Source organism: Dromaius novaehollandiae, chromosome 4 (genome assembly GCF_036370855.1).
Source record: "Dromaius novaehollandiae isolate bDroNov1 chromosome 4, bDroNov1.hap1, whole genome shotgun sequence".
NCBI classification, from domain to species: Eukaryota; Metazoa; Chordata; class Aves; order Casuariiformes; family Dromaiidae; genus Dromaius; species Dromaius novaehollandiae.
In genome coordinates this window covers 61558763-61584752 of record NC_088101.1, presented here as the reverse complement: position 1 = coordinate 61584752, position 25990 = coordinate 61558763, and the positions used below count along the sequence as shown (strand labels likewise).

The following is a 25990-nucleotide window of genomic DNA, read 5'->3' as shown; positions in this document are numbered from 1 at the left end:
AGTAGCAACAATTTTGTATTTTGTAAAATATTCTTACATTTCTTGTATTACACAAATTATAGAGATACTAGTTAGGAAAATGGAGATGCAGAGAGACCAAATGACTGGTCTGCAAGTGGATGGTAAACAAGAATAGATCTAACAGGTCAGGATTTCTGAATTATTCCACTCAGCTTCCATTTTCTGGACATGAGGATGGAGCACCTAATATTTATATCTATGGTAGAAACAAGTTTTGATCCCATAAAGAAGCAGAAGAGTCATGAAAAACCTGTAAGAACTAAGAGAAGAAACATTTACTCTATACAGTGCTTTAAAACTTCTAACATTTTCCTTCCTTTCTAGCATGAAAATTCAACATTAAAGGATTTTTTTTGTTATCTTAATGCAATAGTGGCTGTTAATATATAACTTAACTTTATCCTGCAAATATTCTAAAACTGTGTAGGTTATTCTAATATATTTTTGTAAAGCACAAGCATTAAAATATCATAGATCATTATCACAGATTCCTTTCAGGCTAATATTTTCTCCTTGGCAAACTTTTCTAAAAATGTAAATAGTTTCTGCTTAGTTTGTTTGGATGGAATCACCTATATACAACATTATTCCAATTCTAGTATTTTTTATTAGTCAACTAAAAAAAACAAACAGTACTTTTGTGAAGCACTTTTAAGAAAGACTAAGGCAGCAAAGACATTTCAAGTGAGACACATGCTTAATTATAATTACTTTAGCAGATAGCAGTGACCTCCAAAAGAAACAGAATACATTTATATCGAGGCAGGCCCATTGATTTGTTAGGGAAAAAACAAAGTGCAGTAACAATGCAGACAATAGCATAAAGCTGACATGTCTAGGTAACATGCATTCTGTCACAACACACAAGAACAGCGCTGCTTTTGCCATTGCATGCAGCAGAGACTGTGCAACATCCAAGTTTGTGCAGAGGGTCCTCTACCACTCCTGTCAACATTATACTATGTTCTTTATTGAAAATAATAAGTTGTTATGAACATATATTCCTCTGAATTTGCTTTAACGAATTAAACATATGGTTATCCTAGTGCTTTACTGTGTGTTTAATGAGAACTTGTCTGATAAAATTCAATGGCAATAATGTGAAAAGGGAAAGAAGGACTGAAACAAGTTTTCATTTCTCAGAGTGTTATGCATTTACACTGTAATGATCTATATATTTATCAACTGAACCTTTTCTAATTTATAAAAGATGTGGGTTTTGTTTAAGGAAGATGAACAGCAAAGCAAAGATTATCAAAGCAGCAATGTTTTTTGTATTTGGTATATGAGGACCCACGTACACATGTCCTGTGCAACTAGTTTATTCTAACCTTGACGACAGACTGATGAGATCAGCTGGGAGATGTTCCCCATTGGTGACTTTCACTACTTCCCCTACTGCCACCTACACATCCCAGTTTAAAAATGATTAGAACAGAAAAATAAGTGACGGGGGGGAAAAAAAACAAATGGACAAAGACAAAAAGACAGAATCTGAAATTATTATACAAACAATACATTGTTAATTAAAATGTCTGAGGACAATTTTTTCAAAATCTATTTTAATCAGGTCAGAAAGAAAAGAGCTAAAATATTCTCATTTTTACACAAACAAATTGTTTTACTTTAAAGCACCAATTTTAAGCTGCAAAAAACATTGATATTGAACACTAAAAATAAAACATTGTCATGCTTACTTCTCAACTGAAAATTTTTCTAGCCACTGCATACATTTAAAAAAAAAAAAAAAAAGAGAGAGAGAGAGAGAGAGAGGGAGAGAGAGAGAGAGAGAAAATCACAACAACAAAAGATTTTCCATGAACTTTCCTGAAAAGTTAGGTGACAAGAACTCTTAGACGTAGAGATGCTGTAAATGATTTTGGATCTTCAGTTTCAATTCTGTAAGTTTCAATTTACACTGAACTGGAAAGAGCAAAACAGAATTAAGCCTTGGAGGTTTGAGTCCTTCCACTGGAAGAGATTAGTTCCCTAAAATAATTGAGATTCTCTTATTCCCCAGAAACTTCTATTGCTGGCAAAAAGAATCAGATTATATCAGTTAGAAATAAAATCAGGCCCACAGACTCTCATTACTGTTGAAGCCTAAAACGTAACTGACCAGCAATAACCACCTAGAAACCAGAACTGATGACACGGTCGTCTTGGTGAATGTGTGGCCATGTGAGGATGAGACTTTGAGAAGGAGAGTACATGTTAGTAAGCAGACAGAGGTGATGCGGAAGCAGAAGGTTCTCTCCTGGAAGAAAGGTTACAACAGGCCCCCAGTAATACTGCTGAGGAAGAAGTTTTAGCTGTAAGAACTTCAAAATTGGGCCCAGAGAAGCAATCAGGAATCAATGAGTCATCTTGGCAAGCTGGATCCTAGAAGAAAGTCTGACAGGAGAATTCAAGGTGAATGATAATCATCATTGGGACACAATGTTCTGACAAAGGGCAAAAAAGGGCAAATCAAAAAGTGAGGTGAAGCAAAGAAGAGATAACAGTCCTGACAAGTCCAGTAGCAGCTAAATCTTGTTTCAATATACCAAGATACAGTGTATGATTATTGGGGGAGGGGAGGGGAGGGAGGAGGCACAGACAGGCGGCTTTACGAGCAGTTTCTAATTTTGAGTGTGTACAAATATGACCAGAGAACACTGCAACACAAGTGTCCTCCCAGATAAAAAAAGGGCATAACAGTGAAGAAATCTAGGCAGAGACTAAACTCTATCACTTCAGGAGTTTTTTCAGGAGTATAATGAAACTGTTCTGAGATGATGTAAACTGGTTAGCCTACACTAATTAATACAAGACATGAGGATTAGCTCATGACGGTTGGCATGAAAGAAGCTATTATCAGGCCAATAGAACAACTGTTCTTGCTACCTGGTGGATTGTCTATGAAGATATCGGTGGAGAAGCACCAATAGAAATTATAAATGCTTCTCAGAGTGGAGAAGTAAAAGGTTCAGAGAAGATACCTAATGAGAAAACATCTGAAGTTATGATAAACATTAGCACTGAACAAATAAAGACCACGGGAGAATTTACAGAATTATCTGGCAACTATTTTAAACTTGATAACAGCTTGTTAGAAATACTGTAGAAATAACTACACTAAATTTTGAACTACAATGGAAGATGGAATGAATCATGTACCAGCATTCACCAGAATCTGTCACAGATGCGCATAAGATCCTAACCCTATTAACTGTATGTTTTAGTGGATTCATTAATGTCAGTGGGACCACAGAAGGTTTATACCTAATCCATAATTATATGCATTTCAGTAATGTTTCCACTTTTATCACAAAACAGATGTATGTAATTTCAAAGTAAAAAAAAAATCTAATAATAAAGTGAAATACAACTGATATTTTAAAAATAATCTTAGCTAAAAAAATCTTAGACTACGCTGTCTATTGACCTGATCAAATAGATGTTGAAAAATGTGCATCTTCCACATAAGAAGATGTGGATTTCTTAAATAAAACTGTCCAAGGAAATGATGATAAACAACCTCTGACTGTCCATGTAAGACAGTCACAGCATTAGATTATATAAATTCAGTCTTGCTTTCAGTACATGAAATTATTCAAAATATACATTACAGAATAAATTGAATGTTCAGTTCATAAAGACATTGCTAATTTGATGGTTCATATCTTACATTGACTTTTTTTCGTGATTCAACTGGCGACTATATCTGCTAAAATTCATTTCTGTTGCCTGTAATATATCATATTTTGATTTGTTTTTAAGATGCAATTTGTTATGTACCTATCAAAAAGCCAACCAACCTGGTTAAATATAGCAATGGAGATCCAACGTTTAGGCAGAGATTCAGACTTTTTTTATTATATCCACTACCAAAGTAACATACTAAGTTTTTCTTAGGAGTAAACAGAACACCAGGATAACTTTAAAATTGTAATTGACACAATTTATAAAACATTGCCTAAAATTATAAGTGCCCAAATTAACAAAAAAACACATTTGAGAGCAGCAGCATTTTTGTTTATACCTTATTTCCTTGGACTAATCACAAATTAAATAAATAAATAAATAAATGCAGGGTAGAGAAACCAGCCTCTACACTATAAGCATCAGTGGGCATCTCTACCTTGATGAGAGCAGTACAGTGTCAGCAGGTATATACTCTTTGCCTTTTATTATAACTATATCTCCAACATCTACCTGAAAGAAAACTGGGAATTGGTTAATGGTCTCAAACAAAATACACTAACCCCTTGTTTTAAGCAGAGTAAATATTTAACTTGCTGAATTTGCTAGAAAGACTGATAGAAACTTAAACACTTTTAAAGAAGCCTCCAGGCATTACTACTCAAAGGTCACTGCAGTTCTTCAGAAACCTACCCTTTAAACTATCCTACACATTTCTTTACTTTTGCAAGTTATTGGAATAAATATTTTACTGGTAGGCTGAAGCTGAGTTAAAGAAGAAACTCATCTCCCTACGATCACTGTTCTGTTGCATCGCACTATAGACCTCATCTTGGTTTCCCCAGACTTATAAATCTAATTCCATTGAATCCTGCCTCCAAATCATTGTGGGACAAATTTTATTCAAGCTTTCAGGTATGGCAACCAATAAAACTAAGGGACTAAATGGACTGTATAACATTTATACCTAGAAAGTTGATTTAACAGTCTGTAAATTTCTCATGCTTTAAGTCAAACTAATCTGCAAATACACAAAGTAACTACTTCCCAGAAAGAAGTTTCTTGCTTACTACTACAAATTATTCTAAGTAACTGTAAAAACTAGCCATATGTGAATAATCTTAAGTCAATCATATTATTCAGGTGATTTTTCACTGAACTTAAAACCCACCATTTAATGGCAGTTTTGCCTCACTCATGCCACCAGAACTGACTTGACTTAGAAGTACATTTTAAGAGACAAGTATTAACAAACAGGAAAAATAAAATACAACAAATTATGCATTTCCCACTACACCAGTTCATTCTTATTAATGACAATTATTTGGAGAAATAAAGCAAATATGAAAATGGTATTATGCTCTAAAAATCCCCAGAAAACATAAACACACACCTTTTCCCAGTGGACAATCTCCCATGCACCATTCCGTAGTACTGAAAAAAAGAAAAGAAAGGAAAATTCTCCAGATGTACAAATAAATAATATACAGGTATATGTTAAAGTCATTAACAAAAGCCATATTGACACAGCACATTCACACAGCACTTTACAGCATGCTGTGTTTCCATAAATTTTGGTAAAGCACCTCAATTATATGATATGTATTTTGTATGACAGTTTTTGTACTGCAGAAACTTATTACAAAGTGAATCATGACATTTTACATGATATGAGTATCAGTTAAATCTGATGTGCATTGTATCATATCAGGAGAGATGTCTTCTAAAAAAATTTAGTAATTGGAATAAAAAGTTCCAAAGTTAAAAAAAAATTATGAAATTATAATGGAAAAAAATCAATTTAAGAATATACATTTGCTCAGTTTAAATACAGAAAAGAGGATCATGTCCTAAAAAAGGTTCATACAAAGTCACCGCTAGACTTAGGATTCAGGTGTTCTCACTGTTATTGGCATGTCATGAAACTTCAAGGTAAATTCAGTCATCTGGAGACATCACCTCCATATATTATCAGTCCCCCCAAAATATTATCAGTCCCCCAAATCAACCTGTGCCATTCAGTATAAGTTTTAGCATAGGATTTCCCTGACATTGTAATGAATATTGCAAGCACACTCCACTACCCTAGTTTTAAGTACTGCTACTACAATACAAAAAACAAAGCCCTGTTTGCCAGTTAATTGCCAGGATTATGTCCTCAGAGAATGATAAAGGTGAAATCTTTATTAACACCACTTACAAAGGTATTGAAGATTGATGTTAAAAATAAAATGAGAAGAAAATGTATTGACATGTATCAATACTCAGATAGCTTCAGGAGATTGCTTTCCTTCACTGTGGCTCCCAACTTTCAAACCATCAGGATGCTTATCCAAGCACCTAATCAGAATTCAGCATGTGTTTATTTCACAAAAGTGGATCAAAATCTGAGAATACGTATTGCCTTTACATAGAAATCTTCCTTGCGATTCTGGAATTTTCCCCACTTCTTGCATACCTTAAGGATTTCTCTGAACCAGTAATTAACCTGGTTAATAACTCTTTAGGAAGAGTTTAAAAAGTATCTCAGCCCTTTCTCCCAAATGTATTAGCGCCGATATGCTTAGGAACAGTAAACGGCGCAGCCTCCCTTTCAGACAGTAAGCTAGATATTTTCATGACTGTCTCACCAATCAGTCTATCTAAACATACAAAAATCTATTTTGATGAACCATTCCCTTTCACTGGGAAAAATCATGGATCTGCAGTGTGAGAACCAGGAGCAATACTGTCCCAAGTAACTCAAGACACATGATAACTGCCACCAACTACTTGTTTCCATTCCGTTAATAGCATAACTATGACAGTGGAGTTTTGTGGGTCCAAAAAGTAAATACACTGCCAGAGGTGCCCAGGAGCTTCTTAAAAAGTGCAACCAGAAGTGCAGTTTTGCTTTGCCACTGCCAGGCGGAGTTCCTGTTCTGCCCTCATCCCATGTAAAGGTGCATGCTCTCACTGCTTAATGTGTGCTGGCACCGGTGATGGTTAGACTCTTTGATGAGCCAGTTCAACCCACTAAGTGGCAGGAAACTGTTGGTTTTTTTGCTGGGTTTGTCTAGTGTAGCTAGTTAAAATGAGCTCACAAATGGATGAGTCACTCATGAGAATGTACTGTGGGACCTGGAATCTCAGGAGTACTCTACCCTTAGCTTGATCCAATAAGCTTGTTAACTCAATTAACATATACTGGCATTCAAGCAAATCTGTTTTCTTAAAAGAAAAAAAGCAGTGTTGCGATTCACCTTTTCTATAAGCGTTAGAGAACTTGCCCATAAAAAGTCATAGCCTTAGAAGCCTGGCTTTTAAATCCATATCCCACATTTTTTCAGCTAGTATCTTTAACAACTAGATTTCAAAAGCAAGGTTGTGGATAGGCATGGTCCATCTCTCTGACAGAAGTCTTCTTCACCACACTGCAGGGAATGCATGCTTCACTGTGCCAGAGTGCGTGACTGTGTCCTGATGTCTAGCTATTCAGCCTGGAGTAACAAAATCATGCCTAATGCAGCTTAGTAAATCAAAATCTTCTGCAAAAGGTATTTATAGTAATAGAAATTTAGGAAGCTAATTACTTAAGGTTAACTGTATCTTGAATTAAATAAGGGTCATTTAAGAACAGGCAAATGAAGGGAAACCCATATACAGATCTATACATGCATATGCCATTTCATTAACAATTTTATATATTTAAAAGATAACCAGAAGTGGAGCTGAATATATAACACACTAAACATATGGCTGTTTTGCAGCACTACAGAACTGCTGAATAGATATAAAAAAAAGAGAGAGTACCATACTGATTAACTCTAAATTACTGCTTTGACAACGGTACACTAAGGTCAGTGTTGTGATTATAAGAATCACCATTAGCATAAAAAACACTCTTCTTTTTCAGTGCTAGTAATATTTTGTGTATCTTCATTACAATTTCAACTCAAAGATGCTTTTTGTATGCCTGGAATTTTAGGAATAGTCACCAAAGAGGCTCATGAGAGGCAACCAAGGATAGAAGGCTGGAAAGACAGTAAAACAACAGGCTTCTATTCATTTAAGACTTTGTATAGTCCGGATGAAAGTTTGAGAAGGTACTTGAAGATTCACTGTTGATTAAAATTGTTCACCATCTCAAAAGATAGGAATGCTTGATGAAAGAATTTGACATCTACATTAAGCTTTTTTTTGTTGTTTTTATGTACAGATATAAAATTATCTGTTTCTCCAGTTCTGTTCTCTGTATAATATTCCTAAACATCTCTCCCATCTCTACCTAAAACATCTGCTAAAAATGTCCAGCCTAGAAAGTATGCTCAGATGCTTTATGGTCTAAGCAATTAGAGACTGGGAAGTTTCCAGTGCTTTCAGTCAACATATTCATCAGAATCGGGTGTGTTGTGCTCCTACCCTACTCCTTCCATATCTCTTACTGAGCTACTAGCTAAGTTTCTTATGGAAGTTCACATTGTTTTCCATAAATTTTATAGTAAACTTAAGATTTATGTACAATTTATGTAGGCTTTAAAATTTAGAGTTTGAAATAATAAAAATTTCTAGTGGCTAACAGTGCTTGGCAATTCTGGTTATATAACATCTTTAGTCAATGAGTGCAATCCTCCCTAAAAAACCTAAGTATATGTTTTGCTTTCTGTTAAATAAGCAAGATTCCACACCTAGCTATAAGATTCTCTTCTGTGAAAAGCATAAAATATATCAACATCAAAATCACAGGAAACCCAGCCCTCTGTTTAAATAACAGGACCAGCCCTATGAAGAAAGGCTTACCTCAGAACAGCTAACATGAGAAGTTCAAGAGCAGCAAAGTAGGAATTCAACTTGGACTTTCTGCCTGACAAGTGTCTTTATCATTATAGGACATATTAGCTAGTATCACCTTCATTACTCACAAACACTTCCATTCATCTTCAGCCACAGTTTTGCAGCAGCATGGAAAAAAGTTCAATTTTATGGCTTTTCCTTCCAATTCCAAAGTGTTCCAAAACTGAATTATTTCAAATTTGCTGGTTGAATAAAATTATGTTTTGTGAACTTACAAATTCATAGACTTTTCATCATAACTTAGTACCACTGAATCCAGAGCTGTGATTAGCTCAATTAACAGCTACAGTATCACTTGTGTTAAGTGAGTTAATTCTAGAGTTTCTTAGGAACCTCACAGATTTTTTTTAGATTGTATTTCATTTTGTGATTGCAAAATGACTTCAAATTGTCATTTTAAACATTTAGGTTCCAAATTTTGAAGTAATTTGCATAAGCAGTTTTCAGCTCAATTACCTGTGTACTCAGCATCTCAATTATATTACTATGATTTGCAAAAAAGGAACCTAACCAAAAACAACCCTCTTCAAACTGTAGCTAAGAGGCTTTTAAAAAATTCCTACCTTGAGTTTGTTTCTTGTTCACTGCATTATCAGCTTTATGTCTTTTCTGAATTAAAAATGCACAGTGGTTAATGAGGCCTGTTAACACAAAAAAGCTTTCACATTTAAGACAAACATTACATTCATTACTCCCTCCTACTCAAGAATTTAATAAACTGATTTAAAAACATTTTAACAGAACTATAGATTACTTGCATAGTGATGATCATCAGGAAAAATCACTCCCAGTTCCAGCCTAACAGTGTAATACTAAAATACCCTCCCATGTGGGCAATCACTATGTAGACAAGTTTCTTTAGATACAGAAGTGCTGTATTTATGTACCATATTATTATTTATGCATCATAACCTTGCCCTATACTACAACTGGGATATGATTCTAAAAAAACCAAAGATCATGGAATCATTCCTCAAACAAGCATTAGGTTTAGATTACAAATCAAGCAACGATTTTTGAGTGAACATATGATTTAACTTCCATGCAAATGCCCTACAGACTTCTGGGAGGAAAAAAAAAAAAAAAAAAAAAAAAAGCAGTAAAAAACCCCCAGCCCACAACCAAAAAGGTCATGGTGTCTCTCAGTTCCCACACAGCGGTTAAAAAACTTCTGATAAAAATCTTTTGAGGCAGCTATAAACAGCAGCATTTTCAAGGCATTATCAAACTCATTTTGGCTACAAAAAGGCTAAGAAAAAACTAGTTTAAACAAAATATTTAGGAATAAGGAATTCATTTCTTCCTGAGCAGGTTTATCCTATGGTCTAACATTGATAAGTTTTGCCTCTTCTCCATGAACGGAGGAAACTCTACCAGGATGCTTTAAACTGAACAGAGGCTCACTCTGCTGCTGATTTAGGGTAAATACTAGCAGTGATTGCACCTTAGATGCTGAGGAGACTCTCATTGTCAAAATGAAACTCCTTTCATTGCTAGGGAAAACTACTACTTGCTCCGCCAGTGGGTAAAGTATAGTGGGTAAAATATGAGACTTGTTTACACATTGGTTTGGCATAATCATAGCATGAGAAATGCTAAAAAACTAGAAATTGAAAAACAATTTTCTATAAAATGTTAAAATTTAGTATAGCATTCAGAGGTTGAAGTTAAATCCAGCTCACAAGTGCTATTAGTTGGAATAAAGGAATCTGCTCAGGAAGGAAGAAAAAACAACTTGTCTAATCAGATAAAACTAAGTAACCTTTTAAAAAATTAAAGTAGATTCCACCTGAGATGAATTCAGTAAATTCCAATCTTCTTTTATCAGAGCCCTTGTTTGAGAAAATTGGCAACACTCTGCACTTGACTGGGCTCTTTGGAGTCAGTAGAACTTACTGGTTCCAAATCACACTTTACCTGCAATATGCTTGTACTTCATTAATGAGAACTGTTTGACTACAATGAGTTACTTAAAAAATAATTACCTTATATAATAAACATTAATCACTGTTTTACCATGGTGTTGTCACTTCTAGATATAGTAAGCACTTTCAAAGCATAACATGATATTCTAAAGATTTTCATCCTCAGAAGTAGTTTTAGAAGCTTTCAACAACATCCAGAAACCAAGAATGGCTTCACACATTTATTCAACAATATTTCTGCAATATAATCTATCAAAATTTTAAAGTTATTTACAAAAATATTTCTATTAAATACTTACAATATCCTCTATTATCTCCTTGACTGCAGCTACAGCTAAAATAAATAAGAGAGGAACCAATGTTGTGTAACGACCTGTTGGTGATACATCTGGAATTTGCTATTAAAAAGAAAAAGAGAGAGAAAAGCTTTGTTTGTACTCCTAGCTAAAAATATATTTTTATTACAAGAAGCAGAACTTGCACAGGGTGTTGATTATTTCCAAGTGAGGGTCATTGTGCTAGAATCAAAAGAAACTGCTACAATTAACAGAAAGGTACATTTTAAATAGTACTCGGTGGAGTTACTTTCAGAGGTTTTAGTATCTGCAGAAGATTCACCTTTTTCAGTGTTTCAAATCAAATATGTATTTATAAAATACATTTTTTCAGTTTACAGATTTGTATTAGAGTAGATACAAGTCAAAGGCATTTTTAGTTCCTCACAGTTTTAATTTATAGCAGATATTTTGTACGAGTTGCTAATTGACAAATCTCAAATAGCCACTTCCTGCCAGATTATCATAAGAAATACGTTTTTGATAAGTAAGTACAGGTACAAATGATGCAAGCAAATGCATGTGTATATAAAGTAAATGCAGGGAGGAGGATGGCTTCTTATATGATATACATTGATGCCTCATCATCCATAATTATCTGTATATTGTCTACAGTTTTCAGTGGCAATATTAACTAGTGAGCAAATTGCTGCTTGAACAGATTTATAGTAGGTAATGCAGCCAATATGACTACAAGGAGATTTTTGAAGAACAAAGTATATTAATAAAGTGGTGCCTCAACGTGTTTAGAACATATCCTCAATTTATCACTAAAAGCTTTGAAAAACAACCAATGTTAATTATAACTGTAGACATTTTCTTTTGAATGCACAGTGCATTGGTGGCAGAAGACCACACTTTTCAAGAAATCTGAGTGGGAACCAGACAGAAATAAGTTGATGGGGGGCAAGTGCCTATGTGTTGGCTATGTGGCAAAGAAACAAGGTACTTGTCCGGCTCTTCTAACCTTGCCTTCCTCTCTCCATGTATGCCCAAGTGCCCCCATTCCAATTACACACTGTTTTCCAGGAAAAATGTGAAAGCAAAGGAGCACCACCCCATGCTGCAGTTCCATTACCTTTCCTAGCACTCTGGTCTCACACTGATAGCCTGATAGGAGATCGTGTGCAAGTCCACACTTCCTTCATCACAATCTTCTTCCTACAGCACTGCAAACATCCACCTGCTAAGTTCTCACCCAATCATGCCAAGTCTCGGACAGCTTCTGAAACTTCACATTCTGCATCTTCTGGCACGACTTGTACAGTAAGGAAAGCAACAAACGAAATGCTGCTGCACCATTGGATTAACCTTGAGATGCCAGGTAAGTTCAAGAGGCTGCTTCTTTAGAAGCCACAGGTTTCCAGGCAGACAAAGCTAATGAAACTCTGAGCTTAAGATTTCTCTTTTTTTAATTTCCTAGAAAACAGTGTAAGTACTCTGTGCACATGCATCCTAAGAAACTTTTTCAAGCACTCATCCTTTCCAAGCAAAGTAACTTGAATGTCTACACAGGAAGCAACATTCACTTGCTGAAATATCTGAACTGAGGGAGGAAAAAGTAAACATGGCAGTGCTTTTATTTTAGTATTTTTTTTCCCCTTACATTGATTCCTAACACAATGATCCCCACAACAGAAAAATCAACAAATTATAAAATATGCATTAAAAGCACATTTTTTTCATAATTGCTATCAAATATTATTAGAATACAGAACTAGCCAATGGTGATTATCATTGTGTCTCCACACAGTTCAATTTTTCATCATCAGCTATAACATTTGTAAAGTATTATACAAAAGACAATGTCTATGACAAATATTTTTAAACAACATTTTCCTGTAACAAGTCTTTTTTCAAGTGACATTTCACTATTCTTAACAGAATTCATACACAAACTTTTTTGTAAAACAGGTATCCCCAAGTATTAAAAAAACCCATTTTTTAAAGGAATGTTTATATAATATAGTATTCTGTGAGGCTAACTAGCTCAGAAAGAAAGCTATATCAACTTCCATATCTCTGCTGAAAGACAGCATCACTGTCTGCTGTGTAAATATCCTCAATAGGTCTTAAACACCAGCATTTTATTGCTGATCTTACCTGAAGTAGCGCAATAAAAAGAAAAAATGCATTAGCAGCTCTTCTGAATTGGGAATAAAGGAATCTTGGCAGGAATGTGATTATGTTGTACTTCGCAGTGCTGAGAGAGAAAGGCAAAAACATGAACCCTTATTATAGTACCAGAAACTCTTCAAAAATATTCCTTCCCACTCAGTTATACAAGCTTTCAAATAAACCAGAGCCTTCACTGAGTCCTAATCTAGCTGCCATGTTCATTTTGCCTAAAAAAGTAGTTTAACGATTTTTATAGACAACACTTTGGACCACAAAAAGGTGGATATGAATTTGCCAGATTCATTGCATCCTCAAGACTAAACACTCTAACAACAGGATCAACTGAATTTAAATGGTGCATTTAAGCAATAATTAAAAATTATAAAATGCTATTAAGATAAGAAAAACTGTACCCCTCACTGAAATGAAAGATAACTTTTCTTCTAACTGATAAAATATTTGATATTAAGTGTAGCTTTGCTAGGCTGGAAGAGCAGAAAACAGTTCAGCCTTACTGCAATAATCTTTGCTAAACCATACAGACAAAACAGACTCCTGGCTCTAGGTCAGCATTACATTTGTTTAAGAACAGACTGCTAGCATTTATCATCCTAAAACCAATACTATCCTAATACCAATGTCCAAAAGTGACAGGCAGAAGACTAATAAGAACAGGTTAACCTCTTTTTTAAAGTTAATAACAATTCCTTTAATGTAGCATAAAATGGGCAATTCAAAGAAGGAATTAATATATTGTGCAAAAAGCTTAGCATTGTCAGGAAACACACAAAAACACAGTAAGGAAAACAGTTGGGTATACAAACAATAAGTATTACAAAGTATCTCCAGTTCATAGAAAAAATGGCTTTATTCTTACTGTCTATAAAATGCCTGCATATGTCAAAGATACCTTCATAAAACACACCTAGCTAGAACACAGATATCTGTGCTATTATTTATTTTTAATTTTGATAGCTTAACTGAAGGACATTATCAGATCTAAATATACTATATTTATGAGTATTCAGTATATTACTTAAAACTCAATAGAAAAAATAAATATAATACTGAGCATCAGCAACAGCCTAAAGCCCACACTGGAAATTCAAGAATAGCTCCATAAGCAACAACAGCATCCCTGTAGCTGGTTAACTGAAAAAGGTGCAGAGTTTCTGAAGCATAAACAATGCCATGCTCAAGTAAAGTACTCTGTGCTGCCAGAAATACATTCAAAGATGAATTGAACTTCAACTGAACCGATAGCTGAAGAAAAAATCCATACTCTAGGGGATCTAGGGATATGCTGATAGTGTAGCTATGAAGGTGATGCTCTTCCAGCTGAAGTATGTCCTCTAATTTCTCACCCACAGCTTCCCCACTCTGTTCTTAAAAATTCTGAAGGTAAGGTCTGTAAAAGAAACAGCTCTGCTGTTCTAGTCGTTCTGCAATTAAATACCTATTAACATTGGAGTTAATACCTGACATGATTATTGCAGAATTTGGTTAACTGGGGCTGATTGATGAATATAGTTCTCAATTCCTCTTGATCAGCTAAAGAAGTTTTCTCTGAAACATCATCTGGCTTCTCATAGCCTGTGAAAATACAGCAGGATTTTTAAAATAAACAGGCATACAGATTTTTAATATAAACAGATACATATACAACATTCAAAAAACTTCATGACAAGAAAGGAAAAACTCAAGTTACACCTATGGTGAATATTAACCAAATGCATTTGCATTTCTCACAATAACAAGTATGTCGTTTTAAAAACAAAAACAAAAAACCTTCAGCCTTTTTAATCATGTTTGTGATCAGGCTATGTGGATAAAAAGCATGCAGTCAAGATGCTTGGTAAAGCTATGGTAGCGAATAACACCTGTAAAATCTGCTGAACTCATGAGTACACCTTAACAGCTTGTGCTGCTTCACAGCAATATGAAATGAAATATGGGCATGTTGATGCAGAACCTTGGATCCAGAAGTTGAGCATACAAAAAAAAAAAGTCTCTTCCCTGTCTCCCTGCTGAATGATCTTCTGTTAATAATTTGCAAACCTACAGAAATGTGCTGAAGTAAATAAATATTTAATATGGAAGACACCAAGAGAAATATGTGAAAGCTAACAAAAGAAAAAGGCAAAAAGGTCAAGAACATACCAGTAATATCAGTAAATACGGGCAACACATAATAGAAATGTTATCTCCCAAATAAGCATTATAAACTCAGAACCTGTATATTGCACACAGGACATTTAATAGATCAGTTCTAAGGTTTGCATGTAAAATTTAACATCAACTTGTCACTGAATTTAAAGGAAAGTCAAATATTTAAAAGGATGCTTGCTTATAGCCTTTATACAATCTGCTCCATATTTTTAAATCTACTTTTCTGTATAATATCTGCCTAATATACAAATAAAACATTTTTCCCCTTTGAGTCTTTTTTCTTTTAATAGACAGTTAAACACACAAACTTATAGTAGTGTAACAATTAAGAATTAGCTAACGTATAAATACACAGGCTGTTTCCTACAAAAACTTTGTGAAAATATAACCATTAATCCCAGTGGTAGAAAAACAGTTCATTAAGAAGATGCTTGAACAATGAAATAGAATAAAAAGCATGTGTGTAATATAGCTATCTTGAACTAAAATGACTCAATAATTCTGTTTATATTCACAAATTGTCTGTTCTGAAAAATACGCATAAAATTTTCTTGTTTACAATTAAAACTAAATAAACACAGAAAATGAATAAAATTACCTGCAGTTAGAGCAATTACAATCTTTCTACTTTTCTTCCTGATGAGCTTTTTAGTTGTAAAAAACACTCTGGTTCCCTTACTGCACTTTAATCAGATTTGCTTTTTATGATCAGTGCCAATTGTTTAGTGATCCTCCATGAGAAACTCATGCATGATTAAAGTTCATTAACGACTGCACTCTTAATCTGCATCTCACTGCAGTCCCTCTTGTACCAGCGAGCCCAGAAATGGACCCAGCAGGCCAGATATGTCTCATGAGCACCGAGTAGAGCAGAAGGATTACATCCCTTGACCTGCTGGCAACGCTCTTCTTCATGGAGCCCAGGATACCAATGGCCTTTGCAGCAAGGGGGCAGTACTGGCTCACGGTCAATTCGTTGTCCACCAGGAGCCCCAGGGCCCTCTCTGCAAAGCCACTCTCAAGCAGGTTGGCCCCCAGCATGTAATGGTGAATGGAGTTATTCCTTCCCAGGTGCAGGACTGTGTTCAATTTCATGAAATGTCTTTCTGCCCATTTATCCAGCCTGTCGAGATACCTCTGCATGGCAGCACAAACATCTGACGTATTAACCACTCCTCCTGGATTCATATCATCTGCAACTTCCTGAGGGAGCACTCTGCCCCATCATCCAGGTCATTAATGAAGATGTTAAACAGGATTAGACCCAGTATCAACCCCTGGGGCATACCACCCATGACTGCCTCCAACTGGACTTTGTGCTGCTGATCATAACCACTTAAAACCAACAGTTTAGCCACTTTTCAATCCACCTCACTGTTCACTTGTCTAGCCCATACTTCATCAGTTTTTCTATGACAATGTTATGAGAGACAATACCAAAAGCCTTACTAAAGTCAAGGTCAATTACATTTGCTGCTCTTCTCTCATCCACCAAGCCAGTCATCTCATTATAGATGGTCATCTCCGGTCTTCATGAACCTCCCTCAACTGCCATGACCTTTCAAACATAATTGAGAGTAGCGTTACAATGACATTGGCCAGCTCCCTCAGCACATGTGGGTGCACCCCATCAGGTCCCACAGACTTGTGCATGCTAAGCTTGTTTAAATGTTCCCTGACCTGATCCTCCTTCACTGAGAGTACGTCTTCCTTGCCCCAGACTTTCCCACTGGTCTCAGAGGCCTAGGATTCCTGAAGGAAAGCATTATTGTAAAGACTTAAGAGCAGGCACTGAGTACCTTGTCATTTTCCATGTCATTTGTTACCAGGTCCTCTGCTGCTTCAGCAGTGAATTCATGTTTTCCACAGCCTTTCATTTGCTGCTGATACATCTGTAGAAGCCCTTCCTGTTGCCCTTCAAGTCCCTCGACATATTCAGCTCCAGATGGGTTTTGGCTTTCCTAATCCCATCCCTGCACACTCAGACAGTGCCTCTATATTCCTCCTAGGTCACCTGTCCCTGCTTCCACCTCTTATATGCTTCCTTTTTTATATCTGAGTTTATTCAGGCATTTCTTGTTCATCCATGCAGGGCTCCTGCTGCCTATGCTTGATTTCCTGCTTGTTGGGATGGACCAATTGTGAGCCTGTAGCAGGTGATCCTTGAAAATCAAGCCCACTAAGCACTGATTAATGGGATAGTAACCCTTCAACTATCACAGTTTTTCTGTATGATACTAGCCATTTATTTCCAGAGAGGTGACTTTTGTATGTTCTTCATTTTCTGCGTGCTCAACTTGAAACAATGTCATTTGACTTACAGACATCCTGAGCACCTGCAGCCACAAAACAGTGAAAGCTGAGCTTTGCACATATTATTCTATGAGCCGTGAGGAATCTTCTAGCAATCTGCATCATAGTTCTCATCTGTAAAAGGGGATATCAATGCAACCTCTGAGAAGGCTTTTCACTGATGTTTTGCCAATCACTCTCCCATTATAGTCACGGCCAATAGGCCTAGGCAGTTCATTCAGGCTGGAGGTAAGGTATAAGCCAACCACCCAAAAGTTTGAAAATAACAACAACAATGTCTGTGTCTGTAGCTGCTTATAAAATAAATGGTTGATTCTGTATGCCAAATAAGGACGATACACAGAAAAAAAAAAAGTATGTTACAGTGCACCTGAATATCACATCATAATGTCTATGCATTTGAAAGCTAATTAAGCTGCACACGATATCTTAAAACTTATTTCTAGCATGTACTATAAACCCTCACAAACAGATTATACAAAACTCAAACCATCCTCTAGTCCACTAACATTCTGCATGTAAAAAACAGTAGTTTTAGCCTCTTACCCATTATAACTAGAACATATTTCATATGTCAACTTCCTTTAAAGGTCAAGTCTACACACATTAAATGAAATACATCCAGTGCAGAAAATCAGTAGAAACATGTAATTTCATGCCACTTGCCATTCAGAATTTACAGATTCTATTACTAGGCAGGAAATCCATGCTACTACAGTGATCTACTCTATCTGCTGGAATTTCTTTATTTCTTTCCTTCCAGCTCTCCCAGTGGAGGACACATCCAACCCTCTTCTACCGAAACTTCAGTACATGTCTCTAGAAGACCCTTCAGAGGAAGGGCAGCCAGACTAAAGACTTGATGCACCTGAACAGATGCCCATGCTCCTTGATTCAAGGAACCACAGGAAAACACATGGCAGACTAAGCAGGCCATGTCCTATTCCTGTCATTACTTCTCCTGAGAGTGACAGCTCCTTCCCACATCACACAACTGGCTGCGTGTGACATCCATCACACTACTCCATGAATATACATCCCTATAAAATGACTGGATACATGCAGGTCTTTGACTAAGAATGCCAGGGTTTTAGTCCAGTCTCAGGTGCGCATCCAATCACATGGTTATACATGATCAAATATGAATCCATCCTACACAAGTGCACCTTCATTCTGGGTGTATGACATTTACTTGCCCATTGCTTGCATACTGACAGAAGTAAGGCAAATATTAGCAAGCATTAAATATTATATATCACCTGTTTGTTTAAATGACTATGAAACTACAGACATTTATTTTTATACATCAGTATTAAGGCATAATTTATTCATTATTCTTTAATCAAAAGGGCAGCAAAAAGGTGTTCAGGAGCTTCATAAAACATGCACTGCCTCAGTTCCCTTCATCTTGAGAACATTCTTTTTATCTTTACCTAAAGTAGAATCTCAGGAGGTCAGTTCAGAGCCTCATGCACAGCCCTCAGTAGGCTGTAGCTTCAGGAAACACAGCTCCTCTGCCCTAGAAGTGTTATACTACCCTGAAAGTTTTAAAGGTTACACGTTTCCCACCACTTCTCTGCCTAAACTTTAGAATACATTCATTGGACTACACAGACTAAACTGAGACACAAAACTGGGCATCAAGGGAACACAGTCTTTCTTTGTGTGAGCATATGAATGTGTATACACGTATACACAAGTACCTAAAAGCTAATACATTACTTAAGTTATAAATATTACACTACCTAAAATGGACAATACACCTAATTTAAATGACTAGATTGTCTTCTAAGCACCAACAGACACAAAATGCTCTTTGAAATTGCTTTCTCATAGGATTATCAGAAAAAATATTAAAAAGTGATGTAATTCTAGTCTAGCATTTAATTATAGAGCTTCTGCATCCTACCCTTCCACAACATCATTTCCTTAGAATAGTCATATACCCCTGTTTACAACAATATCATTACATTTTACTTGCATTACCTTCAGAGGAACTTCAGCCAAGAGTCAGCATACATATGTTTCAGCTCCTCTGCAGCTATGCAGTTATACCAGTTAGCTAAAATATGTCTACTTAATGGCCAGAAATTGGGTGCATTTCTTGCCAGGCAGCAGCTGATTTTCACAACTGCCTGAGGTCAAACAGAACCCTTTGCTGCAGGGCTGTCAGGACAGTCAGGCCAGCCAAACCTCAGGCACTGTTTCCGGGGTCTCAGCACACTGAACGCCCCCAGGGACACCACATCATCCCTGACCTGCATGCTGGGCAGGCCTACCCTAGAACACTTGGGTTGCTTTTTTTGTTTCATTTAAAAAAATCTAGACGACATGTTTTGCATGTGAAATTTTCCAGTAGTTGTCAAGCTATAGGACTCTACATTGTCTTTACACTACATAGCTACCACCTCGAGCATGAATGGGCATTTTCCCACATGATGCATTCTGTAGAATTGCAATTAAAAATTATCTAATGCATTCCCAAGGTTTGTTTGTAGTCTACATCTTCACAAAGCTATCCTAAAGCATTCAAAACTTCTGCCATGTCTCACCCACACTCCTCTAGTGCAAACAGATTTAGTCATCACAAGCTTTATTTAACTATAACCATTCTTTCAAACATGACCTGCAAAGAAATCTTCAATTCAGTTTATTTACATAATGTGAATTGAAAACTTGACATCACTTGTTGGTACTCAAATGGCCCAAAATAATTTCATGTTAAAAAAGAAATTGGAAGTTTCCTAAGTAGCAGTCATAAGTGAATATGCTTTTCAACAAAAAAAGGATATTACACATTATGTGGGTTATACATTCATTTGAAATGCAATCTACACTGTAGGGGACAGAAATCATGGCTGCAGATTTGCCCCAGTATTACAATACCTGCTGTTCTGAAGCTCAGAGAGCATGAGACAGTCTGGCACGTTATGGGAAGTCACGTGGCTAAGATAGGTATCATTTCAGCTATTTACGTTCAAATAGGAAGTGGACATCTATCAAACTATACTTGTTAATATGAGTCTAACTCTGTATGACACACTTTAAGAGCTACATTGCTACAAAATTTTTAAAAAAGTTAAATCAGTTAATAATACCTTAATTGTAGATAGTGCTCAACTGCTGACCAATTTAAAGGTATTTCAGTGCAGCAGGTCTACATACAAGCTCCCCACTTTGGAAAAAGAAAGCTATTAAGTGCTATGTTTCTCCCTCCACAATAAGGATACATTGGCATCAAAACATTTTGTACAAACTCAGCCTACTAATAAAATAAGCAGAGGCTTATCATAAAAATATTGCCTGCAGGTAATCACAAAACAAATAAAAACCCACTCATGTTTAAAAATGGACTGAAAATTTCATCAGATCATCTCTTGGTGAAAGTAGCTATCATTTTTGATGAAGGAGGATTGAAATCATGCATTTAACACACCACAAGAATTAAAACAAGTTGGCTGCCCTGCTGTAATCAAGTAGCAGGTTCCAAGGCAACAGATGAATGCTGACCCAACCATTTAGCATGTTGAAAGAGAGACAGAGGAAAAAAATATATATATATACACACTATATATATATATATAAAAACCTCAAGTATGCAACCCAGACAGGAAAAAGAAAAAAAGAAAAAAAGAAAACCACAACAAATACACACTCTATAGCAAAGTATCAGCTGTTTCAAAAATCTGATTATGAAGAAATACTGTGAAGAATAAAAATAAAAATTTAAAATGAATAATCACTCTAATCTCCTTTCAAAAAAATGCAGTTATTACTGTTATGAGTATTAAACTGGTGTCCATCTAACTCACTGCTTGTTTGTTGACACTATGCTATCAGAAAAGCATTGTTCCAGGGCTTAACTTCATTTTAAAAGTACTGTCTCTTTTTTAGCTCTTATCTAAGGTTACAAAATGTTCTGAAGTACTATTTAGTACTATTTAGCAATAATTTTAATCACTCACATCTAGCAGGAACAAAACAATGATTATCACATTTCAGACAGGAAATGTAATGCTGCAATCAAAACATTTGTTTACAAACCTGTTGCATGAACCAGAATGACTCTACATAATATTTTTTTCACTTAAAATTTATTTGTTAGCAGAACACAGAATCTGGAAATTGTTGATGGATAGGCACAAAACACACAATGTCATTCCACATCACGTAATAAATAACTGAGGCTCGGTACAGGATTTCTTTAAATCTGCTCAAAATTGAAGAATGGAAGTAAGTTATATGCAAGAGAGTGGGAAAAAGGCAGTAAAAAAATTGAGACAACTTCTGAGAATTCTGAGAATATGGAGACTGGGTAGTTACTCCTCAGAGTAAAAGCAGTATCTGCAAATATTTTGTAGTAAAATGTGTGGGGGTTTTTTTTGTTTTTTTGTTTTTTACAAAATAAACTTTTTTTTAGTTTTGATAGTGAAAGTAACATCATCAACAACAAGAAAACCCAAACAATCAACCTGAGATCCCACCAGTAAGAGACCTCACTGAAAACCACATCTTTCCTCCAAGAGTAAATTAAGAAGAGGCAACTATGAGGAACAGTTTCTAAACCAGCTTTGGTAACTAAGTTTCTCATTTAGTAATTAACTCCCCCCCCCCCCCCCAATTCTAAACAATACACATTATCCAAATATTTTCCATCTTTTCAGTTTTTCCTTTACAGAGGCTAGGTTAACAGTTTCAGTTTTCATTCCTTAATATGATCTCATTTTCATTGAAAGAAGCAGTCGAGGGTAAATGCAGATAGACTATAACACGGAAAGAAAGGAAATTCTGTTGTCAAACTGTTCGTGCAACAAAAGTAACTATAAATGAAAGTCAAGTACAGATTTGCTACAACCCAAGCTGAAGGGAAGGTTTGCCCCCTGCTCCACAAGGACAGCAACTGCTATATATTTTCTAACACTTCTCTTTTTTTTTGGCATGTCTATTCCTTTTTTTTACATTCATTGCTTTCCTCTGCTTGCCCTTTTCTTTTTTTTCCCCTCTCTCCATGGAAAAAAACTAGTCTATTTTTCAAAATAAATGAAATTTATCTCACTCAAATCACCCAAAGAATTTTAGTTCATTTCACCTGATCATTAAAAAAAATCATTTTTATTCTCAAAGTATGGCATCCCAAAGCTTTGAAAGCTTGCTTGGTAGCCAAGAACTTCCCATGTGAGCAAGTCTGCTAGCTGACACTGCCAAAGAATACAGCACAGCTCAAAGAGGATATCATCAGGAAAAGGAAGATGGTCTCAGAGTTATTTGTCATAATGTCATGATATGACTTCAGTGACAGAACTGGCACTGGGAACCTTACCCAGCAGTCTGTGCTCCTAAGGTGTCAAAGAACAGAATGGAGATGGAGTCATCTGCTCCAGCCTGCCCATAGCGCTGAGACGGCCAAGTCTGCATTCCAAATTAGCCCAAATTTTTGCAATTGTGGAGCACTAGGACCTCAACATAGTCTGCAAAACACACTTGTCAGAAGAGAACAGGCACACAAGTAACTACAACAAGTACCAGGTCTAATACAATACTATATAGTCCTGTAGTCCACTGGTAGAAACATCTAAGGATATACTAAACATTACAAAAAAAATTCTGCTGAAGAACAATCTGATGAATATAAAGAATTTCAAAATATTTATCCTCTTCATATGAAAATCATCTCACTTTGCACAAGCTCAGCTTCACCTAGTTGTACGTAGGCATTTACTAATAAGAAGAACTAGTTATCACCTACAGCTATTGATAGACAGCACCATGGCACCTCAAATTTCTACCCTCTACCATCGAAAATAGTTCACTGAACTCCGCCAATACAGCGAGGAAAGCATTAATGCTTCTACCATTAAAAGACTCAGAGAACCCTGGTAAGAACTGCCAACCACCATTCCACTCTCCCAAAGTATCTCAGGAAAATGACATGGAATCACTGTCCCCACAAGTCTTAAGCTGCTTTAAGGAATGGTCTACACTATAACAGTGCTTATGAAAGCTGTCATTTGTGATTACAGCATTACCAGTGACTTCCAAAGAACATACGGTGACCCTGCCAATAACAAGAGCTGCCTACTCTGCACTGTAGCTAGGACTTTGGTAGAGTTCTCAGAAGACAGCCTTATCATTGCCTTGCACAGTGCTTCTCTAAGAGACCTGTCATGGCCAGAGTTTCAGTGCTCCTTATGTCACTTTTAAAATATTAGGGATGAGAACCACAATGTAGAACTTTAGAGTTTTCTATTTTTTAAATATAGTAACGTTTACTTACAAAGAACTGTTTAAAAACTCCAACCACGAAGGCCAAGCAAAGTAAATTTGGAAGCCATTTATTTCAAAAAGACAAAAAGACAGTAGCAGACTCATTGACAGGAATTTCACTATTAGTGAACTGAATATAAATAAAATGAACTAGCAAACTTCACATTAATCTAGGAGTAAAGGAACAGTAACAGTTTTTAAATGAATTTTTGACAACTACTGACAAGAGGTAGTAACTTTATTGCTGTGATGAAAAACTATCACATAATTTTCCAAAAGTAGGTTCTTAAAAGAAGTTTCATAGCCTTTTTGAGTCCCAAAGGAAGTATTTTAAAGAAACCTCTTAAACACTATATTCAATTATTTTAAAGTCATCCAAGCTTTGACACTATTCAAATAAGTAGACTGCCCCCCCACCCCCACATATATGCACATCTTACAGGAACATTTGGTTTTGGGGGACACCATCACTTGTTCATTGAACAATCCTGTGATTGATTCCTGCAAAGATTCCTGTGCATCAATTTTCCCAATTTATTTGTGCTCAGCTTTCAAGGAAGATCAACTGATTTGGAAAGAATTACTGGAAGAGAAGTGAAATTAAGCACTACAAATTTGGACAGCTAACTTACATGCATCTACTAATCACAGCAGGTGCACTATCATGACTACTCATGATGTAAGTGCACTTTGAAAGTGTCCCTGGAGAGACCTATCTTCTTCAGCTCTTTTTAGAAGGGTGCTCTCCTTCTTGCTTGGCCAGCTAACATCGGCTAGGAAAAAGAGGTAAAACCACCAGTCCGACAGACCCACTTTTTGCAAAGGAAGGTAGGCAGCATGGGAGAAAGGCGAGAACGTTTGGATAACAACCTATTTCCACCCTATCTTTCTTCATGCTCTCCCTAACACACACACACACAAAGGGGGGAAAAAAAAAAGAAAGCAGGCCTTTGTTTGGAAGCAAAAAGGAAGATGCAGGGAGCAAATTTCTACTTCCCCACACAGCCAAACAGAGCCAAAGGATATTCTACGAGATGTAACGGCTCGATTTAAGCACCAAAACTTTAAGACAGCCAAAGAGGTAAAGCCTGCCTCACGAAGTACCTGCAGTTACAACGACATTACTATTATCGTCTACACCAAGAGTAAGCCATAAGCCGTCCAAACCCGGTACTCTTTCAGCATCTGCGATTTTGAGCCTCGCTCCCGCATGCGGTGAGCGCTGTGTCAGCGCCGCCGAGAGCGCAGCCGGCAGGACCGCAGTGCCTCCCGCCGCCACCGCATCCCCGCGCTCCCGAGCCGGCCGCGCGGGGCACCGGCTGCAGCCCCCGGCGGGCTCCCCGCGCCCGCAGCTCCGCGCAGGCGGCGGGGGGCGACGGCGCCGCCCGAACAAAGCGCCGCGGCGGGCGGCATCGCTGCCTTTCGCCCCCGCCCCCCCGGCACGCTCGCCCGGAGCCCCGGCAGCGCCTGCCCACACGCCGCTGCCGCGAGGCCGCCGGCGAAGGGGGGCTACGCAAAGCCCCCGGCGCTGAGCGCCGCCGCCCCGGCTCGTCCCCCCGCCGCCCCCTCCCGCCCAGCGGGACGCGCCGCGGGCGGGCAGAGGCGGGTGCCGCGGCCCGCACTTACCCTCCGCGCGGGAGCGGATCTCCGACACCGCTTTCTGCACCGGCGGCATCGCGGCGGGTGCGAGGGGGGGTGGGGGGAGGCGGCGGCTGCCTTCGCCCGCGCGCCCGGCACCTGCCGCAGGAGGAGCGGTGCGGAGCGGAGCGGAGCCCTGCGCGGGTGGGCTGGGCAGCCCCGGGGCAGCCTCCCGCCGCGCTGCGCCTCTCGTCGCTCGCGCCGCCGCCGCTAACTGACAGCAGCGGCGCCCGCGCTCCCCGCCCGCCCGGCTGCTCCTCCGGAACCTACCAACTCCTCCCGCCCCCCCGCCTCTCCGTCCCGCGGCCCCAAAACGCCATCGCCCGCCCCCACGGGCTCACCCTTCCCGGCCCCCGGTGCCTAACCGCGGCCGGCACCAGAGGCGGTTTCAGCCCCGCTTTTGGCGCTAACGGGCGTTTTTCGCCGTGCCACCCCCCCCCGCCCGGCGTGAGGGGAATGGAACGTGCCGAGCCTGGGCCTCTGCCAAGCGCCGGGGCGGTGCGGGAGCCCCGCGGCCCCGCTCGGGCGGCGGCAGGGCGAGGGTCGGTGTCGCCCGCCCGCACTGCTCGGGGCTGCCCGCGGGGGCGCCGCGCCCGGGCCGGCGGGAGGGGGCTGTGGGGCCTGCTGAGCAGCCGCTCCCCGGGCAGAGGAAGGGGTGGGGGGAGCTGGCCGCGGAGCCGCCCGGCCTTG

At 38.0% G+C, this 25990-nt stretch overlaps 1 protein-coding gene across 5 annotated transcripts in view; it reads right to left on the bottom strand.

Moving 5' to 3' along the window:
- The window catches only part of ATP8A1 (ATPase phospholipid transporting 8A1), a 116339-nt gene extending 90777 nt beyond the window's left edge, over positions 1-25562 (bottom strand). For 2 of the 5 annotated variants that reach the window (XM_026093656.2, XM_026093657.2), the window contains exons 1-7: positions 25289-25562; positions 14395-14509; positions 12902-13001; positions 10763-10861; positions 9102-9147; positions 5099-5139; positions 4145-4218 (exon numbers count right to left, since the gene is read on the bottom strand). In XM_026093656.2, the coding sequence (XP_025949441.1) occupies positions 4145-4218; positions 5099-5139; positions 9102-9147; positions 10763-10861; positions 12902-13001; positions 14395-14509; positions 25289-25337 (524 nt within the window). In that variant the 5' untranslated portion in view covers positions 25338-25562. Of the gene's footprint in view, positions 1-1352; positions 1427-4144; positions 4219-5098; positions 5140-9101; positions 9148-10762; positions 10862-12901; positions 13002-14394; positions 14510-25288 lie in introns of those variants that run through there. The other 3 variants (XM_026093655.2, XM_026093658.2, XM_064511209.1) reach the window with 3 other exon arrangements.
- Between the last annotated feature and the right edge of the window lie 428 nt (positions 25563-25990).